The sequence below is a fragment of the Melozone crissalis genome, unplaced genomic scaffold (genome assembly GCF_028551555.1).
Source record: "Melozone crissalis strain CALT ecotype California unplaced genomic scaffold, PUWL_Pcris_2 ptg000014l_1, whole genome shotgun sequence".
NCBI classification, from domain to species: Eukaryota; Metazoa; Chordata; class Aves; order Passeriformes; family Passerellidae; genus Melozone; species Melozone crissalis.
The window spans coordinates 15,662,933-15,681,122 of record NW_026535792.1 but is presented as its reverse complement, the minus strand read 5'-3'; the positions used below and the strand labels follow the sequence as shown (position 1 = coordinate 15,681,122).

Below are 18,190 nucleotides of genomic sequence, written 5' to 3'. Positions count from 1 at the left end.
GTATCAGCAGCATGTTAAGTTTATTATTTACCATTAAATGAAAGCCTAAACAATTACATGAGTAATGCTGCCTTTCAAAGGACCCTTGTCAGCAGGAGGTGACATCTGAAGGTCCCTGCTAAAGTACACTCTGAGAATCTGCAATAAATTGGCTGATGGCAGCTTTTACTGTGCACTGAAGAGTAGTTTAACTGGAAAGCCAAATGCCAAATTAAACCCGGATAAAAATAGCCAGCTGTTCAATTCTATTTGTAAAATGAGAAATGTTCTAAAAACTTAGTGAAGCTGAATTTTCTCCAGATTAAAGCCAGTGAATGGTACTCTTAGATCCAGAGTGGGTAAACTTCAGTGGGTTTTCATATTGTAGTAGAAATAACTGCAATTGAAACTTGAAAATTAGGATCATTTTTACTGCAGAAGAACATAGCAGAAAACACTCTTTAAAGAAAATGAAAGATGCTTAAATAAGTCTTAGGATCTCCATCAGTCTAAAATGAAACAATTTCTCTCATGTATGAAGTATTTGAGTGCACCAGCTTCTTGGACTTATATGTCTTGTATACTGACTTGTGTTATCCATGGATCACAGTCCTGAGGCTTCTGAAACCACTGAACACCTTTCAATAATTATATTCACTTTCACAACACATTTTATTAAATCTTCACACACTTTATTTAAATTTTCCTAATTCTAAGGTTATGAAGAGAAAGAATAAATAATTACCTTGGAAATACATACGAAACCAGAAGCAGCTGTCAAATTTAACATCAGGAGTTTTTTGTTGTCTCTTAATTCAGGTGCTTTTGTAACTGACAAGTAAAATATTTGGATGAAGAGAGAAGCATACCTAAAGAAGGTCATATAAGAAGCAGTCTTGGAAGTTAATTTGACTTTATTTGAACAGAATACAGTCACCTAGAAAACAAGCTAACTATTTTTAAACACTGACAGATGCAAGAGACAGCACAGGTAATTATTGGAGAAGCAGTAGTTTCATTATCTCCTAAACTACTTAGAATAACAAACCACATTACAATTTCTTAGGACAATCTATTTGTGTATATTTGCATATTTGCCCTAACAAGTTCTATCATGCACTCAAGTGAGATATAAGCTAACCAGTTTTTTAAGTTTACAAACATCCTATTATGCAAACAATATTAAGTAAATACTTTTACCTAACTGGAAAAATCTGTCACCTTCCACAGCACTACATGAAGATCTTGTTTTAAAATAACATTAAATCCACAGCAATAGCTAAATATTTTAAATACTTATGTATTACACTGTAAACTCTATGTAAACACTACATACACCAAAAACAAACAAAAAAAAAACATACAAAGAACAGGAAGATCATCTTGATTAGCAAAGATACCTCAAATGTATCGCCAGAATCATTTTTCTGTTCTTACGACTTATCCCCAAACCACTCCCAGAGAAGGCACAGTTGGTGGTGATTTTTTTTAAATTTTTTTTTTTTTAACACACAAAGCCAGAATCAATACAACAGGCCAATGCAGTCAAGCACTGCTCTTATTTCTAGGAAGAACAGGAAAGAAACTTGCATTAGTGTCCAGATGGCTCAGGAAGATTCTAATAAAGAAAGATCTCCAGCATCTGCTTACTGCCCTAGGCTCAAATGCAGAAACTAATCCCAAATTAAATTTTGGTCAGGAGAACTTGGCTGTACATCTTGGACATGACTGCCAGCTAGAGTTACTTGCCTATTCCAAGGCAGTACAGAGGCTCAGCTCACAATCAGCTATTAATGGCACTCAGGAGAGATAATGGTTTTTTAAATGAAATTGGTAATTACTGTTCAAAGATTGTACTCAAGAAGTATTAGACAATACTTCTTCCACTTTGTGCAAACAAAACCTTTAAATAAATAGATCTTTTAAAACTTATTACAATGCTTCAATACATTTATTAAAGTCATTTCAACTTTTTATTATTACAGTATCTAAAAAGTTCTCCTTTACCAGGAAATGATGCCATGTTTGGCAAGAAAATGATATTGGTAATTCTTTCAACCAAAATATGCATATATGAGTTATCCCCATTTTTTTAGAAAAAATGCTTCTAAGAAAAATATTTTACTAAGTCTATATTCTAAGATACCTGATAATGCTTACACTATTACACTAAACAAACTGCCTTTTGTGAACTATATACATTGATGAACACAATCTCAGATGCACTAACACTTTCCCAGAAGACAGAAAGCATTGCTGGAATCTATCACATATTGTTGCAAGTAATCTTTGAGAAGTGAGAAAAAACTCCATTTTGGCATTGCTGCTTTTTGAGCATTTTCCAAGTACTTGTATAACCATCATCAGCGATCCAGAAATCTGCAAAAGATGCTGATATATTGCATTCATGGTATCAAAAAATAGAAAGACTGAGCACTGAATTTTTACATAAAATAGAGCTTGAGGTATTTATACAATCCTTTATAATGGAGATTAAATATTACCCATTGCATGTTGTCTGTAACTATTCAGGAACTGTTACATGAAATACCATTCCCATGTTGTTTTTTGGAAGACCTACTGTAGCACAAGGTGTAAATAAGTCAGTAGAACTTTCATAGCTATAAAATTTGTGTATTAACAAAGTGCTATCCAAGTTCAGTGCTAAAGACTGAAGCAGTTGGGCTGCACCAAGGCTTAGAGAATGAGCAAGCAGGTCCTGCAGAGAACCCACAGCCTCCCCCCTCTCTGAACAGAGGCTGCCAGAGTGAGGGCAGGACAACTACACAAGCTGCAGCACAGACATCTTGAGTCAGATTCCTTCCCTCTGTTCTCCACAGTGACTCTCACAGCAGTGAACTCAAAAATGGGTTTAGTCGGGAGGAAGGGTCATTTCTGGCCATGTTGACAAAGTACATTTTAGTGAAAAATGTCTGAGATGAATAAACCAACAAAACACTGTATGGATTCACTATTTCTTTAAATGGTCATACTAAATCCTGTATACATCAGTTATCCTTTGGGGTAAGAAAATCAAACCAACTTTACAAGATCAATACAATCCAGGGTGGGCACAAATGGGCTGGATCACTGCTGCTATGGTTTGAAATTCAGCAAGGCCTCACTTTTAAGCACTCAGGCTTTTCACTTTGCTTTTGATATCTGAATGGGTGCACAGCAATTTTCAGTAACTTTTATTTCCTTTGTTCACTCCAGATCAGTTTTTTTTTCAGAAGTAGAAGAGATTTTTGCTAATCTGACAATCATACTTTTTTGCATTCAGTAGAGGGTCAAGCTTGACAAAAATGACTGATTCCTAATTAATGCCCAATTAATTAGTGGTTAACTGGTTAGTTTTTTTGACTGGTGTGTCAGAGAAAGGAATAAATTCACTGGGGAAGTATCAGCAGCACTCAACTAAACATAAAACATCTTAATTTCCTTTCAGGATAAAATGTGAAGTAGTCAACATGGCCTAAAAATCATGCACTATTTTACTTACCTATTTGTACTTTGACAAGAGAAAGCATTTTCACATGGCCTTTGTAAAATGTCTTTCTAGTTTGTGTGAATATAACTAGTGTTGTATGATTAATTCCTTAGAAAACACATGCACTTGTGAAGGCTATGATAAACTGAACACATTTGCTACAGGGCATTTTTAAAACACTACTGCTTGCAAGACCATCAGTTTGACAGAGCCTGCTATAGAACAAAATAGGCCAAAACTAAAACTTGGCATGCCAGCACACTTTAATTCTGTATTTGTGAAATGACTTTTCAAACTTAGGAGCTCTTTTCACTACCTTTAAAGGAAAACCCACACATACACACAAAATTCTAACAATTCTAACACCATATTTGTTCTTTACCAACTAGCATACACCTTGTTTTAATGGTTTAAAGCGATTAAATTCCTCAAGATTGTGCATATCCAGGCATTACTGAGGAAATAAAGACACCCATCACTATTCTTCTTAACTTTTATTCCATAATAAAAAATAGAAGATGAAAGAAAGAGTGTTCAGGAATTAAAGCAATTATTGGTCGATGTAAGGAGCAGTAAACTAATTATCTAAATGATGACTAAGGACCTGGTTCATCAAAAGTACTTCTGGGTCCTCCATGGCATAGCTGTAAGGCTTCTACAGCACAAAAATCCAGATTATCTTTTGCTGAAGCAGGTCCTTTATTATCTAGAGAACACTTGATTTCATATTCTATTTATCCTTCTCTTTTTGTTCTTTCTCCTTCTTTTCACGTTCAGCTTTTGCTTCCTCCTCCTCATGTTGTTTTATCAATTGTTCCACCTCCTTTTGCTTCAGAACCCTTATTACTGTCTTTCCGTTCTCTCTTGTCAGTGTTGCAATTTCAACTGAAACACATGGAACAGACAGCAGCGTTTAGGCAGAGCAATCATCAGCAGGGCAAGGTTTGAGATGACAAGTGACAGAAGAGAGGGAGCCTGGCTGGAGGCAGCACCCCAGCTCCCTGCTGCAGCACAGCACAGCAGCAGGGCAGCTCCTCTCGGGGCTCTGCTCCCAGACATGCAGGCGTTCCAGTCCCCAAGCTGCAGCCTCGCCTCTGGAGCTGCCCAACAGGGCCCATCAGCCTGGACTGAGCTAGCTGAATGCCTCTTGGGCTAAGGCTGACAACTGCTGCATCTTCTGAAAACACTTTTTTGTGACAACTGACACCCCAGTGAGCCACATCTGGAATATGTGCACTCACCACTCCCTTTGTTTAAGCAGAAGGTGCCGTCCCGTGTGGAGAACGCTCACCTTTCTCAGCAGAGAGCTTGCTGACATCCATGGTCTTGTTTAGAACCTTAATGGCCAATGCCAGGGCAGTCTTTAAGGTCATTTCCCCTTCTTTGTAGTCTTGCTTCAGCATTGACACAGCTGCCTGTAAATTTCACAGAAATTAAAACTTTGGGCCATCAACCACACAGCTGGGGTGTGGGGTTTTGCCAGATAATAACACACGAGTTAACAGCAGCATTCCTACAAATACCTGTAAATCCCTCCTGCATTAATAATCAACAACTCAGCTTAATTAATACAGTACAATTTACACTTTTTAACTTGTCTTTTTGAGAAGAAAAAAACCAGAACTTACAGCACTATTATTCCCAATGCATGTGGCTTTCCACCCTCCATAATTTCCACTAGGATCACTTTGGTACAGCTGAAATCCATAATGCTTATCCCAGCCAATATAGAGCAATGAAACACCAAAAGGACGTTTTCCTGTTGAAAAGACGGCTATTAGCAACCTAAATTTAGTAACAAGATTGGTCACAAGTTACAATTATTTTCTTTGATTTCATTTTTCAATCTATTCCTGTGAACTAGGATTTAACACAGTTCTGCACTTCTGTTGCTTGAGATAAGCACGCCAGCATTTCCTTCTAAGTCATGGGGTGGAAGGCAGCAGAGGCTTATTCCATTTAATCTTAAAAGCAGTTCATTTGTGTCTTCACAAGTTGTAATTTACTATCTCAGAACTTTAAATCAAAATGTAGTATTTCAAGTATGTAGCTTAGCTGTTAAAACATTTAACTTAGCAATGTCAAAAGGCAGGTAGTTTAAAAGGTAATTCTCTCTCACTACATATATGTAAAACAATAAAACAACACAATCATCAGTTCCCATACTAAGGAACACTACTCACAGTATCATTTTCTAACATGTTGCTTGAGCCACTGATACCCCTACACACAGCCTTGTTTTTGATTCATTGTGCCATTATGCTGGATGGGCCCAAAATGTTGAAAGGTTGCCTAAACAATTCTTGGCTGGTCTTTTGATGGCATTCATTCAATGCAAGAGCACTCAAGGCATTCTATGCAATGAGCCAGCATCTCAGCCATCAACTTCCCAAGCCATAAAAAGTAGAAGCCTCAAAAGCAAAAAACAGTAACCATGACTACCCATTCTCCTCTTAAATTAGGATTTTTTTTCCTAAGTGTAACTTTTTCAGAGAATTCAGTAGAACTGTCCACAGACTTAGATCCTTCACATTATGTAAGAGAACTGTTCTTGAGACATTTAGTGACACAATGATTCATCACACTTCATTACCTCCAAACTGTGTGTAAGCCTGCTTGATATCACACAGTGCTGTTACTAGTTGTTCACAAGGAATGGGCTCTTGATACTGTAACAAATACCTAATATCAAAGAGGAAAAAAAAACAGTTTTCAAAACTTGTTTTGCTGATCATATCCTGCACAACATTTAAGAGGAAACAAGTTCCCAAGTTAAGAGTATCTGTGCTCTAGCTGTTCTATTTCAACCTATTTCTGATCTACTAAATGCATGTTCATTCTGATCTAATGCATAAAGAGAGCTGAATGTGGCAGCACAGGTGAGTAAAACCCCATTAGCTGTCAGCAGACCCACCTCTGTGCAATCAGTCTCAGCTCATTTGTTAGAACATTGGCATCTGAAGTTATTCCTGCCACGCTGCACGCCATATCCCTGCAAGAAAAGCATACAAATTAACTGAATTCCTGTCAATCTCCAACCAAGCAAACAACTCACATCTCCATACAGAGGTTCAAGCAGAGCACCTGCTGTTGGGCTTTTCTCATCAAAGCTACACAGCTGCCATACAAAATGGGCTCATCAGCTCCTGCCTTCAGGGTGCACCAAAAATATCAGTAACCATTTGCTAAGAGCAGAGGTGGACAGCCAAAGTCAGTAAATCAGTATGTTAGTTATACATACAGTTCTGAGAAGAGGGCCATGCCAAGGATGATCAAGTTCTGAGGGGTTTTACAAGAGCCATTAGGCACATCCATACAGGTGCCTCTCAGGAGGCCACCTGCCACAGCACACCTCAGAAGGAGGCACACAGATGTGACAGGCCTTCAGTGGGGGCTGCTGGCTGACATGTGCCATCTGGGTAAGTGAAACTTCATGGTCTTGGTAGGGCCCTAACAAAAATAAGCACTTCAATCCTTGATTGTGTTGTTGGATCTTAATTTAGTATCTCTTTAGCTCAATCTGATATGCTGCAAACCTTTTGCTACACAAAAAAGATTTGTGAAATTAGGAATTTTCCAAATGATGGAAGGGCTGTTCTAGGTGACTACTCCAGTGTGCTGTTACACTGCCTTGAAAATGCAGTAGTTCCTACCATTCCAGGTGCTTTCAAATCAACATGGAATGGGAGGCAGACAGGAAAGAAAACTATGTGTTCCTTTGCAGCTTTTGTCAAGGATGAAGCTCTACCTCCCTTGCAACAAAAAAGCATAATCCTTAAAACTCTTTGCTCTGACATCACAAATTTAACTTCCAAGATCTAGAATGAAAATAATAGACAGATGTTTTATCTCTGCTACAACTGTGGCAAAGAAGCCTAAGGGACATTTTACCCAGTTACCTCAGACTTTTCGATCCACCAAAGAAAAACAGATGTAGAAAAGGCGCTGAAATAGCATGGTAATTTTTGTGTGCACTCTTTATTCTGCCCTCCAATGGTATTTTGTAAAGCTGAGACTTCCCAGTTTCCTTAACTGCTACAGTACCATTACCATGTATGGTATAGTACCAACAAACAGGCTATTCCACCTAGAAAATTCTCCTGGAGATTAAAAAAACAACAAACCAGCAATACTTCTACTTTAGAAGGGGAACTACTAAAACGAACAATGACAGAATAGTCATACTTGTCTAAAACACCAAACAAAAAGATTATTAACACTTCAAATAAAGTAAGACCAGGTTATGTGCTAATCAGCACTTTGCTGTTAATTACATCACAGGACATTTAATCACCCTTTCAACTTACTCATTAAGTTTGTATATCTTCTCTGAGAAAAACACTTCATCGAGAAGCTTGTGGATGTTGCGCCGCTCTGCTGCCAGCAGGACTCCATCGTTTGCTAGAATCCCCAGGCAGGTCCCTGCATGGCCAATGGCCTCCATGGCATACTCAACCTGGTACAGGCGACCTGGGAAAGGATTGGAACTCCTGTCAGCAAAGTGACACTGAACAACTCCAACTGCACAAGGTGACTGACAGTTAGAAGAATCTGACAAGTGCTCATTGTCCCATCTACTTCTTCAGTCTCTTACCAGTCAATTATAAATTAACTGGCTGAAAGGAGAAAGGAATCAGAGAAGGAAAATAAGGTAATACTGGACATGGCCACTGGGGGAAAAAAAAGCCCTTTCTATAAAATAAAAACCCGCCTTTCTATAAAGAAAAAAATTAAAGAAGTCTGTGCTGCAGTAGAATAACCCAAGACAAATTTTCAATAAACAAAGAAAATATTTTATACTGGATTTCTTGGGTTCTTCCCATCTAAGAAGTAACAAAACATGGTTTGTACGTACTTGTTTCAGCATGTGCAAGAATAACAAGGAAAGGCGTGACTGCACCCGCAGGACATTATCCATTCTCAGGGGACAGTGACAAAATCTAACCATGCTCAAACGAGACACAAATGGTTATTTCAAAAACATGGCACGTGATACTACTCACTAATGGGACTCAGTCTCATTATTGCTTCAATCAGAATGAATTTGAAAGTGTCCACTTTGGACCCTTGCTGTCCATACAGAACTGGGTGTGGGCAAATATGATATCTGTAATTCATATTCAGAGAGAAGCATGCTACTAATAACCACCCTTTGTGCAAGTGTTTTCATAGTTTTGAGAAGACGGAACAATCAGAGTTGACTTGAAAGTGTCGGGTTAAAAAAATACCTTCCGGAGAAAATATGGTAGTTCTGGAGTCATATCTTCGAGACTGTAAAAGGAATAGCTCAGTAAGTATCCCCAGTCTCTTGTCACCAACGCCATAAAGCCCCCATATAACAGACCCAGCCATTCGGTGACCGCGGGCTGGTCACTGGTGCCCGCAGCCCGGCCCTGCAGTGTGACCGCCGCCCCCGCCCGGGCCGTGACTCGGCAGCACCCGCGGCTCAGCAAAGCTCCGGGGAAGGCGGCTCACTCACCATGGTGCCGGGGACGCGCCAGGGGCAGAGGGCAGCGCGCCGGCAGGAGAGCACAGGGCACGGGAACCGGCACCGGGCCTGCAAGAGAGCGCAGGGCACGTGAACCGGGAACCGGCACCGAACGCACCCGACACGGCCCCAGGGGGCGCTGCCGCCCGCGCCCGCACTGCACAGTCATCCTCAGCGCGGCACAAAGCGAGGGCCGCGCCGCCTCCCGCGCCGCGCAGAGACGCGTCCCGCGCCCCACCGCCCACCCGCCGCCCGTCCTCACTCACGGCGGGCCGGAGGCAGCCGCTGGGCCGGACGGGGGGCGGCGAGGCCCAGCCGGCGGGCAAGAACCGGGCGCTGCGGCCGCGCCCGAACCTTCACCGCTGCGTCGGAAATGGCCGCCGCGCCTGCGCGGTGCCGCCTGCCGGCCCGGGGCGGGGCCTGCGCCCTTTCCTACCGCCGGGGGCGGCGCTGACGCGCGCAGCCCGCAGTGTCACGTGCGCGTGCCCGGGCTCCGCCGAAGGGGGCGGGAAATGGCCCCGCCCGCCGTGCGAGGGCCGGTAACGGTCACACCGCGCCCCTGTCGCGAGGGTGGGAAAGAGCCCGGCTCCGCAAAATAAGTCACATACCCTCCCCACGCTGTGAGGGCGGTAATGGCCACAGCCCTGTGCCTGCCGTGGGAGCGGTGATGGTTTGCTCTCCCGGGGAAAGGAACCGGGGTTTTCTCTCCCAGAGTCCCGCCCTGCCCGCGGACATCCAGCTCAGACAAGCGCCGCCTTTATTGCTTTATTCAGTGCGGGGTCACCCCCGGTACCTCAGCAGCCGCGGACCTACGGGGCAGGTGCGTGGTGCGTGTACGCCTGGGCAGTCTCAAACCACTTCTTCTCCACAGCTTCCTGGCCCACCTCGAACATTGTCATTAAGTGTTTCCAGCCAGTTTTTGCCGTGATTGTGAGGTACTCCTTGTTCTCTGGGTACAGAAGAGCTGTGTGGGCAGCGATGACGAGGGACTGTGCAAACCTCCCACTCACCAGGAGAAAGAGGGCACCTCTCTCCTCAGCAGTGAGCGGCAGGATGCTCTCAAACCCTGCGAGAACGTGTCCCCCAACACTCAGAGGGTCTGGGCTCTCAATCATCATGTACATGATGGCTATTGCAACCTCAAACACGTAATATCCGTAACTCATGTCGCTGAAGTCCAGGATACCAGACACTCTGTACTGGGGATTCTCCAGGGAAGCAGAACAGGAGTCTACTAGAATGTTGTGGTCATTAAGGTCTCCATGATTGATACCTAAACACAGAAGAAATAGAAACAGTATTTAATAATTATTATAATACAGCTGAAACAGCTTTGGGAAGATGCATGTCAAACTAACACTGCTACAAAACCACACTAGTCCCCTGCAGCATCAAGTGCTGCCTGTCACACATTTACTGCTTCCCATGAAGCTCTCCTGCACTGCCAGATAACCAACAGCAGCAACTACAAAAACTGTCACATCATCATCAGTATCAATGTCATTTGAATTCCAAAATTTGGATTAAGTACTTATTTGGATCTTTATGAAAGGTAGCACTGTACTCCATATATATTTAGTAAGCTGATATAACAGCATGAAAATCATAAACTTAACTGGGAGGAAACTCATCAGAAAAATAAAGAACTGACCCTGACTGGACAGAACATTCCTCTTGGCTTACTCTGTGCTGTGTCCATGTCTAGGCTAGGGGAAAAAGATTTACTTTTTTTGCTGTTTTGGTTTTCCTTCTCTACAGAGCCAAACTCCTGCATGAAATTTCTGTGTCTCAGTTCAACATAATTACAAGGAGAATAAAATACTCACATGCTCGGAAACTGCTGAGCTTGGGTATTACTTTGCCTTTGAACTGCTTAATAACTTGCTCCACCACTGCACGGTATTTGTTCTGGCCCAAGGCATAAATGTACTGATCTAGAAGAGGAACATTTGCCAGATTCCAAATGAACCGACCTCGATGAAGACTTTTTACTGATGGATGCTGGAATTTCTTTGGATAAAGCACACAATAATACAGGCATAAGAAAAATGGCAGACTTTATGATTAAAGGGCTTGATTCAAAACCCCTATTAATTTTAACAGGTTTCTAATAAGACTCACTGAAAAGCACCATGAGTTGGACTGTTGTTTTTTATCAAGAATAACCTGAAGAATGATTAAAGCAAGCATCTTAATATCTACGTACATCTGGATGGTTTTTCCCCATGTTTTAGGTACAAAGGTTATCTAAAGTCATTTGTCACTTGAATAATGTAAAACTGCTGTTAACTGTCCTTAGGGTGACGTAAGAGCAGCAACTTTGAGCCCCTGCCAAGGCCAGAGTCCCACTCTGGCAGAGCTCAGCCTGCACAGCTGGTGCTGCAGAAAGTTGTGGGAGCAGCAGAGACACAAAACCTGCCAGCATGCTGGGAGCAGGCACACTCTGTGCTTTAACCTGGGACCTTGGGGGGACAAGCCTTGGGAACAGCTGGTGTGTGGAAAATCCTGAGCACAGCAGTTTATGGAGACACTGACCATGGCTTTATGCCCATGAAAATTTGCTTTTGTACATCCAGGCCTCACTGCTTTAAACATACAAGGTCCTTAACCCCATCTCCCTAGCAAATGGTCTGGAAAGTGATATTCAAAGAGGAAAAGCATCTCTCCCACTACACACCCCATGCTTATCTTGGACTCCTCAAATGCTTATTAAGGTGACCTCTGGGCCAGACTGCATCAGTGCATAGGGCAAATTAAAAAAAAAAAAAAAAAAACTTCCCACAAGAGTAGCTGGCTTCCTTTTAAGAAAAAAAACTACAGTAACTATGTTTGAAATTAAGGCTCTTAAAGATCACTAAATGACAGTCAAAAGTTGATGGTGTATGAACAAGTAAAGAACAGGATCAAGCCTAAACCACCTTGGTGGATGATAATCCATGTGTTAAGAGAATAAAGAGCCTTTTCTATCAGAATTTCTTTTCATTAACTACTTCCTCCTTAGCAAGAACAGTCACAGCACATTTTGAGACTAGCTTATTTAACCACATTTTAAGAGTGTGACCAGTGTGTCAGAAGGCAACAGTAAGTTATCTTTCACAATTGAAAATGCTCTTGTAATTTAAGAATGTGCTTAGTAAAACTGGCAATTCACATTTCATAACTGTCTGAAGCTGGCAGCCAGAACATGAGAAGGAAAGGTTAATGAAAGGTTAATAAGTAATGCAAGGTCTTTCATGTATCAAACTCAGTATTGGCTGATTGATCAGCTTTATTATCCTGTGTAACTACAGAGTAAAGAACTCAGTTTGCATTAAGACTGAGTGGAAGTGGTGCAAATGAGAAGTGTCACAGATCTCTGCTGGCATTGTAGGGAGGGTACCAATGTGAAACAGTCACCATGCTAATGAAGAGAAGAAAGTCAGCAAGTCAAAAAGAATTCAAAATAATAGATCAGCCAGCTAAGCACTACACAAAAATCCTTTAAAACAAGCTTGGTGTTCTGTTCTTCTAATTCGAACACCCTAGGGTTCATTCTCCTTTATTTGCCAGGTTTGAAACATTAACAGGTGAGCTCTGCATATATAAAAACAACTCCTTATCTCCCTATTTGTGGTACAAAAATGCACTGCAGGAGGATCACCAGTACTATGTCACTTGTCATGTACTTGGGGAAAGGCTTTAGCCAGCTTGGAGGCTGAGCCATGGGTCACTGACACCTGCAGTCACCAACTCGCATTTTGCAGGTCTGAAGGCAGGCAGCAAGCACGTGAGCAAATGCTGCAGAGACATGGATTGAGAGAAGTGTGAGGCTAAAGCATGAGAACTCACCTCTGAGAGCACTTTATCCACACTGGCAGCAAGCCTCCCAATCTCATACAGAATCTGAGCATTGGTAGTGATTTTTGCTACTGGTGTGCCTGGCAGGTAAGTCAGCAGTCTGACCATGTACTTCTTGCTCCCAAGTCCAGTATCTGACAAGGAGAGATGCAGTCAGTCACTCTGCTGTGTGCTGAGTAACAGTTAATGCAAGAGGCAAAAAAGGTGTACCCCAGTGTAGATGCTGTCAGATGTAGCTCATAAAAATGCAAAGATTTCATTTACCAGAATGTTGTGTAATAATGTGCAAACCTTAACACACTTAGAAAATCTATGCTGAGAAAAACTCAGCACCAAGCAGGGTTGCTCCAGTGCCTGCACACTCCCACATAAAGTTTTGCAGCAGAACAGGTCTCAGGAATCCCAAATGTTGCTCAGAAGTTACAGTGACAGTAAAAGCTAAATGCCAACACAATTTTTCTTCCAAGCACTATTTAAGCAATTTATTCTGGCTTCAGAGATGGGCTAGAACTGTATTTTACACCACTCTGAAGGCTAATAATTTCAAGCAGCATGTAGTTAATGAGGCATTTTTAACTTTTCCTGTGCATGGACACATGTCAGATAAATGTTTTCTCCAATTCCTTAAGCTGAAGTGTTTTCCTAGTTAATTATTATTCTCTCTGAGTTATTTTGCTTCTGGTATTTAACTTTGGACTGTTATGGCTAGAATCCAGGTCACCTGATGCATATCCCTGGTATTCAAACACAAGCCCAGAGTTCCCTTTAGCATACACATGGTGTGCCATATGGGAAGCTACAGTGAGCTAAGGGTGAGAGTGGGGCAGTACAGGTGCTCACAGTGGCTCACCTCCCGATTCCAGAGACATTATGTGACCATCTTTTGTCAGATAAGGAGTAGCTGAAGGGAAGCCTTGAGCACTGAGAAACATCATGGCCTGGGTCTGCACTTCAATGAGGTCAGGCTCCTGGCTGTCTTCTGAATTGGTGATTTTGAGGACATACTCATCAGCACCTTCATCTGAGACACGCACGTGGAAGTTCTGATCATCATAGCTGGGGAGTGAGCTGATCCAAGATACCTTCAATCCAAATACCCTGTCAACCAATTCAGCTGCCCCTCTCTCATCAAACGTGGGCTTGGTCAAGGTCTGGGGCTGACAGTCATTTCCAGAAGACATTGTGTCTCTAGGAAAAAAAGAAAAGCTAGATGATCTGATCTGTATTCTGACACCAGAAGCAGTAATTACTGCAACAAAATGCATTCAGCTACGGGGGAAGACTTTCCTTCATTTATTAAACAAGCAAAGAAAACCAACCCCCTGTGCCAGCTCAGGTTTCTTACATCATAGCTTATCAAATACTTAGGCTGCAACCCCTCCAAAGAAAGACTGCTAGAGATGCACTCACTCTGTTCAGAATAGCAGACATGAAGAGCTTATTAACCAAGCCTTTATTCTCATTTCTAGCAGCAGCCTAACCTGGTATTGTTGATAGGTAGGAATGACTCCCTCAGGAGCAGACTTGCTGAATCCCTGATCAGGGAGTCTTCAATTCGTGCCTGCAAAAGGCAAGAATTATTTTAGTAAATCATACCGTTAAAGCAGATTAAATCTTTCTGCTTGGTCACGGCCTCGCAAATTCCTGTGCTGAGACAGGCAGCACAAACCTCTGCAGACGCTCGCTCGTCTCTCGCCTGCCCAGCTGCAGGAATCTCAAGTCTCCCCAGACGAGCGCAACCCTTGGACTCGTTGGGAGCGGCGCCAACCTTTGCCCAGCCCGGGGAGGCCGAGGGGCTGCAGCAGCCGCCGTCAGCAGCGGGGGGCCCGGCCGGCCCCGCAGCGCCCCGTGCTCCGCGGAACGCGGGGCTGCGCCCGCTCCGGGCGGGCCCGGGGCTCCCGCGCTGCACGGGCCCGGCCGCGCCTCCCGGCGGCACCGGAGCGCCCCGCGGCGCAGGAGCGCTGCCCCAGGCCGTGGGCTTTGTTTGTCTCCGTGGCACGAGAGAGCAGGAAAGCTACGACTTCCTGTCACAAAGGCGAAACACTTAAAAAACCCTGTGTCCGCAGCGGGCAGGAGGGAAGACGTCCGCTTTATTTTTCTTTAAACCCTTTTATCATCACACCACATCAAAATCTCTGCCAAATGCTTAGACTGAAGACTACATATAAATATATATGACAAACTGGAGGCATCTTGCTCAGGATGTCCTTTAGACTGTCCCAGAGAAACTTTTTACTGGAACAATAGGTCTAGTCCTAGAAAATTTGACCCTTAATGAAAATAATGACAAACCTTAATATGGAAATATCTTCTGAAACTCCTAAAAAACAAAGGTAATCTGCTGTATTTGATGTCCTGCTATGACAGAATCAGGAACCTGAAGAAAAGGGAATTTAGGAAAGACATGCTGAAGAACACCCAACAAACCACCTCCCCCCAAAACCCAAACAACACCACCTAAAGCATCTTAAGTAAATCAGTTAAAAATCCTCTATCACAAAATTTCAGTATTGTTTTTAATACTAAGGACCCAAAATTGAAAACATTATCTTCATCAAATGCTTATTTTAATCAAATAGGGAATTTAGAAAACAGAAACTTATTTCTCCAATAAACAATTTTTTTCTCTCCAATTTCAGAACAAATGTTAATAAAAGTAATTGGCCAACCCTTCTCACTAGAAATCACAAAATTAAGGGTTTTTTTCCACAAAGAATAGAGCTCTGTAAAACATTTAGGGTTCCCTCTCCTGGTATCTGAGGCCCTGAAGCTTTAGCTCATTGGAGTAAAATCCATACAGTGGGAAAGCATTCTTGCTGTGTTTAACATAGCTGGTTACAGAAATGCATTCCTGAGCTCTGCAAACAAGATTACAATGCACTTTGCAGAGCTGTACTCCTAACTCTTGCTTCAGTTGCCAGACTAAACTGCAAAAGCAAAGGACCCATAAACTTCTGTGCTTCTCCTGCCCGCCTGGTACTCTGGGGGAGCTCACTGTGGTTGTAAGGCAAGGCAGGGTTTGAAGGTTGTACTTTGGCCTGTCTTATTTCTGAAAAAAGATAGACTTGAATAACTTAGCATCCATGAGTTGAACTCCAGTCTAATGCCTGTGCTGAAAGTGAGGGTTGAAGTAGGTTAGTGGTGGACATCCCCAAATCACTTGTGAGGATCTTATCAGAGTTGCAACCTTGGCCAACAGCTTGCTTTAATACAGAATTTCATCAAGATTCTAAATGAGACATTTTTCAGAAGGGAAAGGAAAAGTTGTCTTATACATCAAGAGATCTATTATCATTATAGTGCAAGGATTCCATATCACCAGAGTTTCATACCTCCTCAATGTCGCCCACAGGCAGCTCCTCTAAGCAGTGCCTGTTCCTGGGCCTTGCAGCAGCCATCTGACTGCAGAGCCCACCAATCCACTCTTTTATACCACTGCTCTTATTGGCTACAGGTGTGGCCTGTTAACATCAGGCCTGCTCCTAATCTTTGCTAATTAGTTCAGCTGCAACTCTTTAGGGGACAAGATTACATTCTATACCACCTTCATTTACCCATACTGTATCCCCCTACAAAAATTTATTTAAAAAGCATTTGATATAACATCCAGAGGGGTGTCCGGAGCACAGCTAAGCCAGAGAACATCCTCCTACAGCAGCTAAGCATGCTTTGTGCTTTGTGAGCCCACACTCACTCCTAACAAGTAAATGGAAGATGCATCATGATATAACACACAATATTATCCCTCTTTTATTCACCCTGCCCCTTCACATACAGTACCCTTTTAAGTGTATTTCTTACTATCTATTCAAAATAGACAGTAACATACAACAACTGTCATACAATTTTCTTTATTAAAAATAATTTACAACATTGGTAACATTGTATGCACAATTTTCATCAATTGAACTTAAGACATATCTATGCAATACTTACTGAACTTAAAACAGACTGTTCTGTTGGCTTTAAACAGCAGACAATGATTTGCAGTTGCTTAAATAGGATTAATATACATAGCTTCTTGTCCTTATACTTAGGTGTAAAATGTATAAATATCAACACTATCCCAAAGCTTTGTAGTTTGGGATGGGGAGGAAGAGGGAAGCAAGAAGAGAAAACATTTACAAAAATTTCAACAAGATTCTCCCCCCAAATCCAAATGGAGAGAGGTCTAGGTTAAATACATCTAACACACTGAGTCACTTCTCAAACAGGTACACGTCCTCCTACAGTTCAGGATACTAAAGAGAGGTCTAAGTGAAGGTTTGGTGTGTGAGCACAGCAATCCTGACTGTCCCAGGCCCTGCCAGAGGGCTCCTGCCTCTCCTGCCCACCTCTGGCCCTCAGGGTCCCAGCAGTGTGTCCAGAGTTAAATGCCCTCGTTGGCTGCTGGCCCCCTGAGCTGCACTCTGCCCAGGGGACAGGGAGCAGGGCTGCTCCCAGGGCTCACAGCAGATGGGGCATGGGCAGAGCTGTCCCACAGAGCCCCCCCACCCCACAGGGAACGGGCCCAAGGGTGGGAGCCAGCCTGCACACCTCTGAGAAGCCAGACTTGGGCTCGTGGAGAGCTGCACCTGCTGCAGCTACAACAGGAGCCTCCAGCTGGGCAGCCCCTGTGCCCAGGCACAGCTCAGAACCTCTGTCTCATGGATTACAAGACATTAGTGCAGTAGAATCAAAGCAGCTGCTAAGGTAATGAAGCCCCATTTCTCTAAAAGGAACTGACCTGCTTTACTGGTGACAACTTGCAGGTAAGTCACATGCCCTGAAATTGTACTTCACCTCATCAATCTGCCTTGACATGGCTTGGATTCCTGTCTCCTGAAACATGGAGAAAGGGCAGGGGGCTGTGTGTCCTTCAAGCATTAGTAAATAGGCATGGAGCTGCAGTTGTATTATCTGCATGAGGCACCATTATGTACCAGCACTAAATTTCCATTTTCTCCCCAGTAACATTTCCTTGAACTAAATCAAGAATATACCTTTGAGCTGGGATAAAATAGCATTACACACTGTTGTACAAGAAGTAGGATCTGCCCAGTCACTCTGGATAGAATCAATGGAAGTGTACCACAGAACAGGAACTCGTTCAGCATTCAGTTGAATAGAATATTCATTGATTTATCCCCCCTTAGGAGTGGTAGGAGTCACCGGAATGGTTCTCATCTTACCTAAAAGAAAATCACATCAAACTAGTGAAATATAAAAACAGATTAAACAGAACTTCAAACTTTAGTGAACTTTGTCTAACAAAACAGAAAAATAAGTATTAAATTTATGTCAATCAAGTCTGGCTTTTGAACTGTCAAAAATTTAATACACTGTACTGATATAATTATGCAAGAGGTTTGGGGTATTTTGGGTTGAGGTTTTTTTTTAAAGGAATGTCAAACATA

At 42.6% G+C, this 18,190-nt stretch overlaps 2 protein-coding genes across 2 annotated transcripts; both read right to left on the bottom strand.

Moving 5' to 3' along the window:
- Positions 1-3,216: 3,216 nt before the first annotated feature.
- On the bottom strand, positions 3,217-9,285 carry PSMA4 (proteasome 20S subunit alpha 4). The gene is made up of 9 exons (XM_054272546.1): positions 9,224-9,285; positions 8,949-9,026; positions 8,698-8,740; positions 7,777-7,939; positions 6,384-6,461; positions 6,063-6,151; positions 5,098-5,228; positions 4,761-4,884; positions 3,217-4,354 (listed from the first exon to the last, which is right to left on the bottom strand). Exons 2-9 carry the CDS (start codon positions 8,949-8,951, stop codon positions 4,200-4,202), a joined length of 786 nt encoding a protein of 261 aa, XP_054128521.1. The 5' UTR covers positions 8,952-9,026; positions 9,224-9,285; the 3' UTR covers positions 3,217-4,199.
- A 481-nt stretch (positions 9,286-9,766) lies between these two features.
- Positions 9,767-14,579, bottom strand: HYKK (hydroxylysine kinase). Its single transcript, XM_054272547.1, has 6 exons — positions 14,471-14,579; positions 14,276-14,360; positions 13,645-13,982; positions 12,786-12,928; positions 10,784-10,967; positions 9,767-10,230 (listed from the first exon to the last, which is right to left on the bottom strand). The coding sequence occupies exons 3-6, from the start codon at positions 13,973-13,975 to the stop codon at positions 9,767-9,769; spliced, it is 1,122 nt and encodes a 373-aa protein (XP_054128522.1). The 5' UTR covers positions 13,976-13,982; positions 14,276-14,360; positions 14,471-14,579.
- Positions 14,580-18,190: the final 3,611 nt, after the last annotated feature.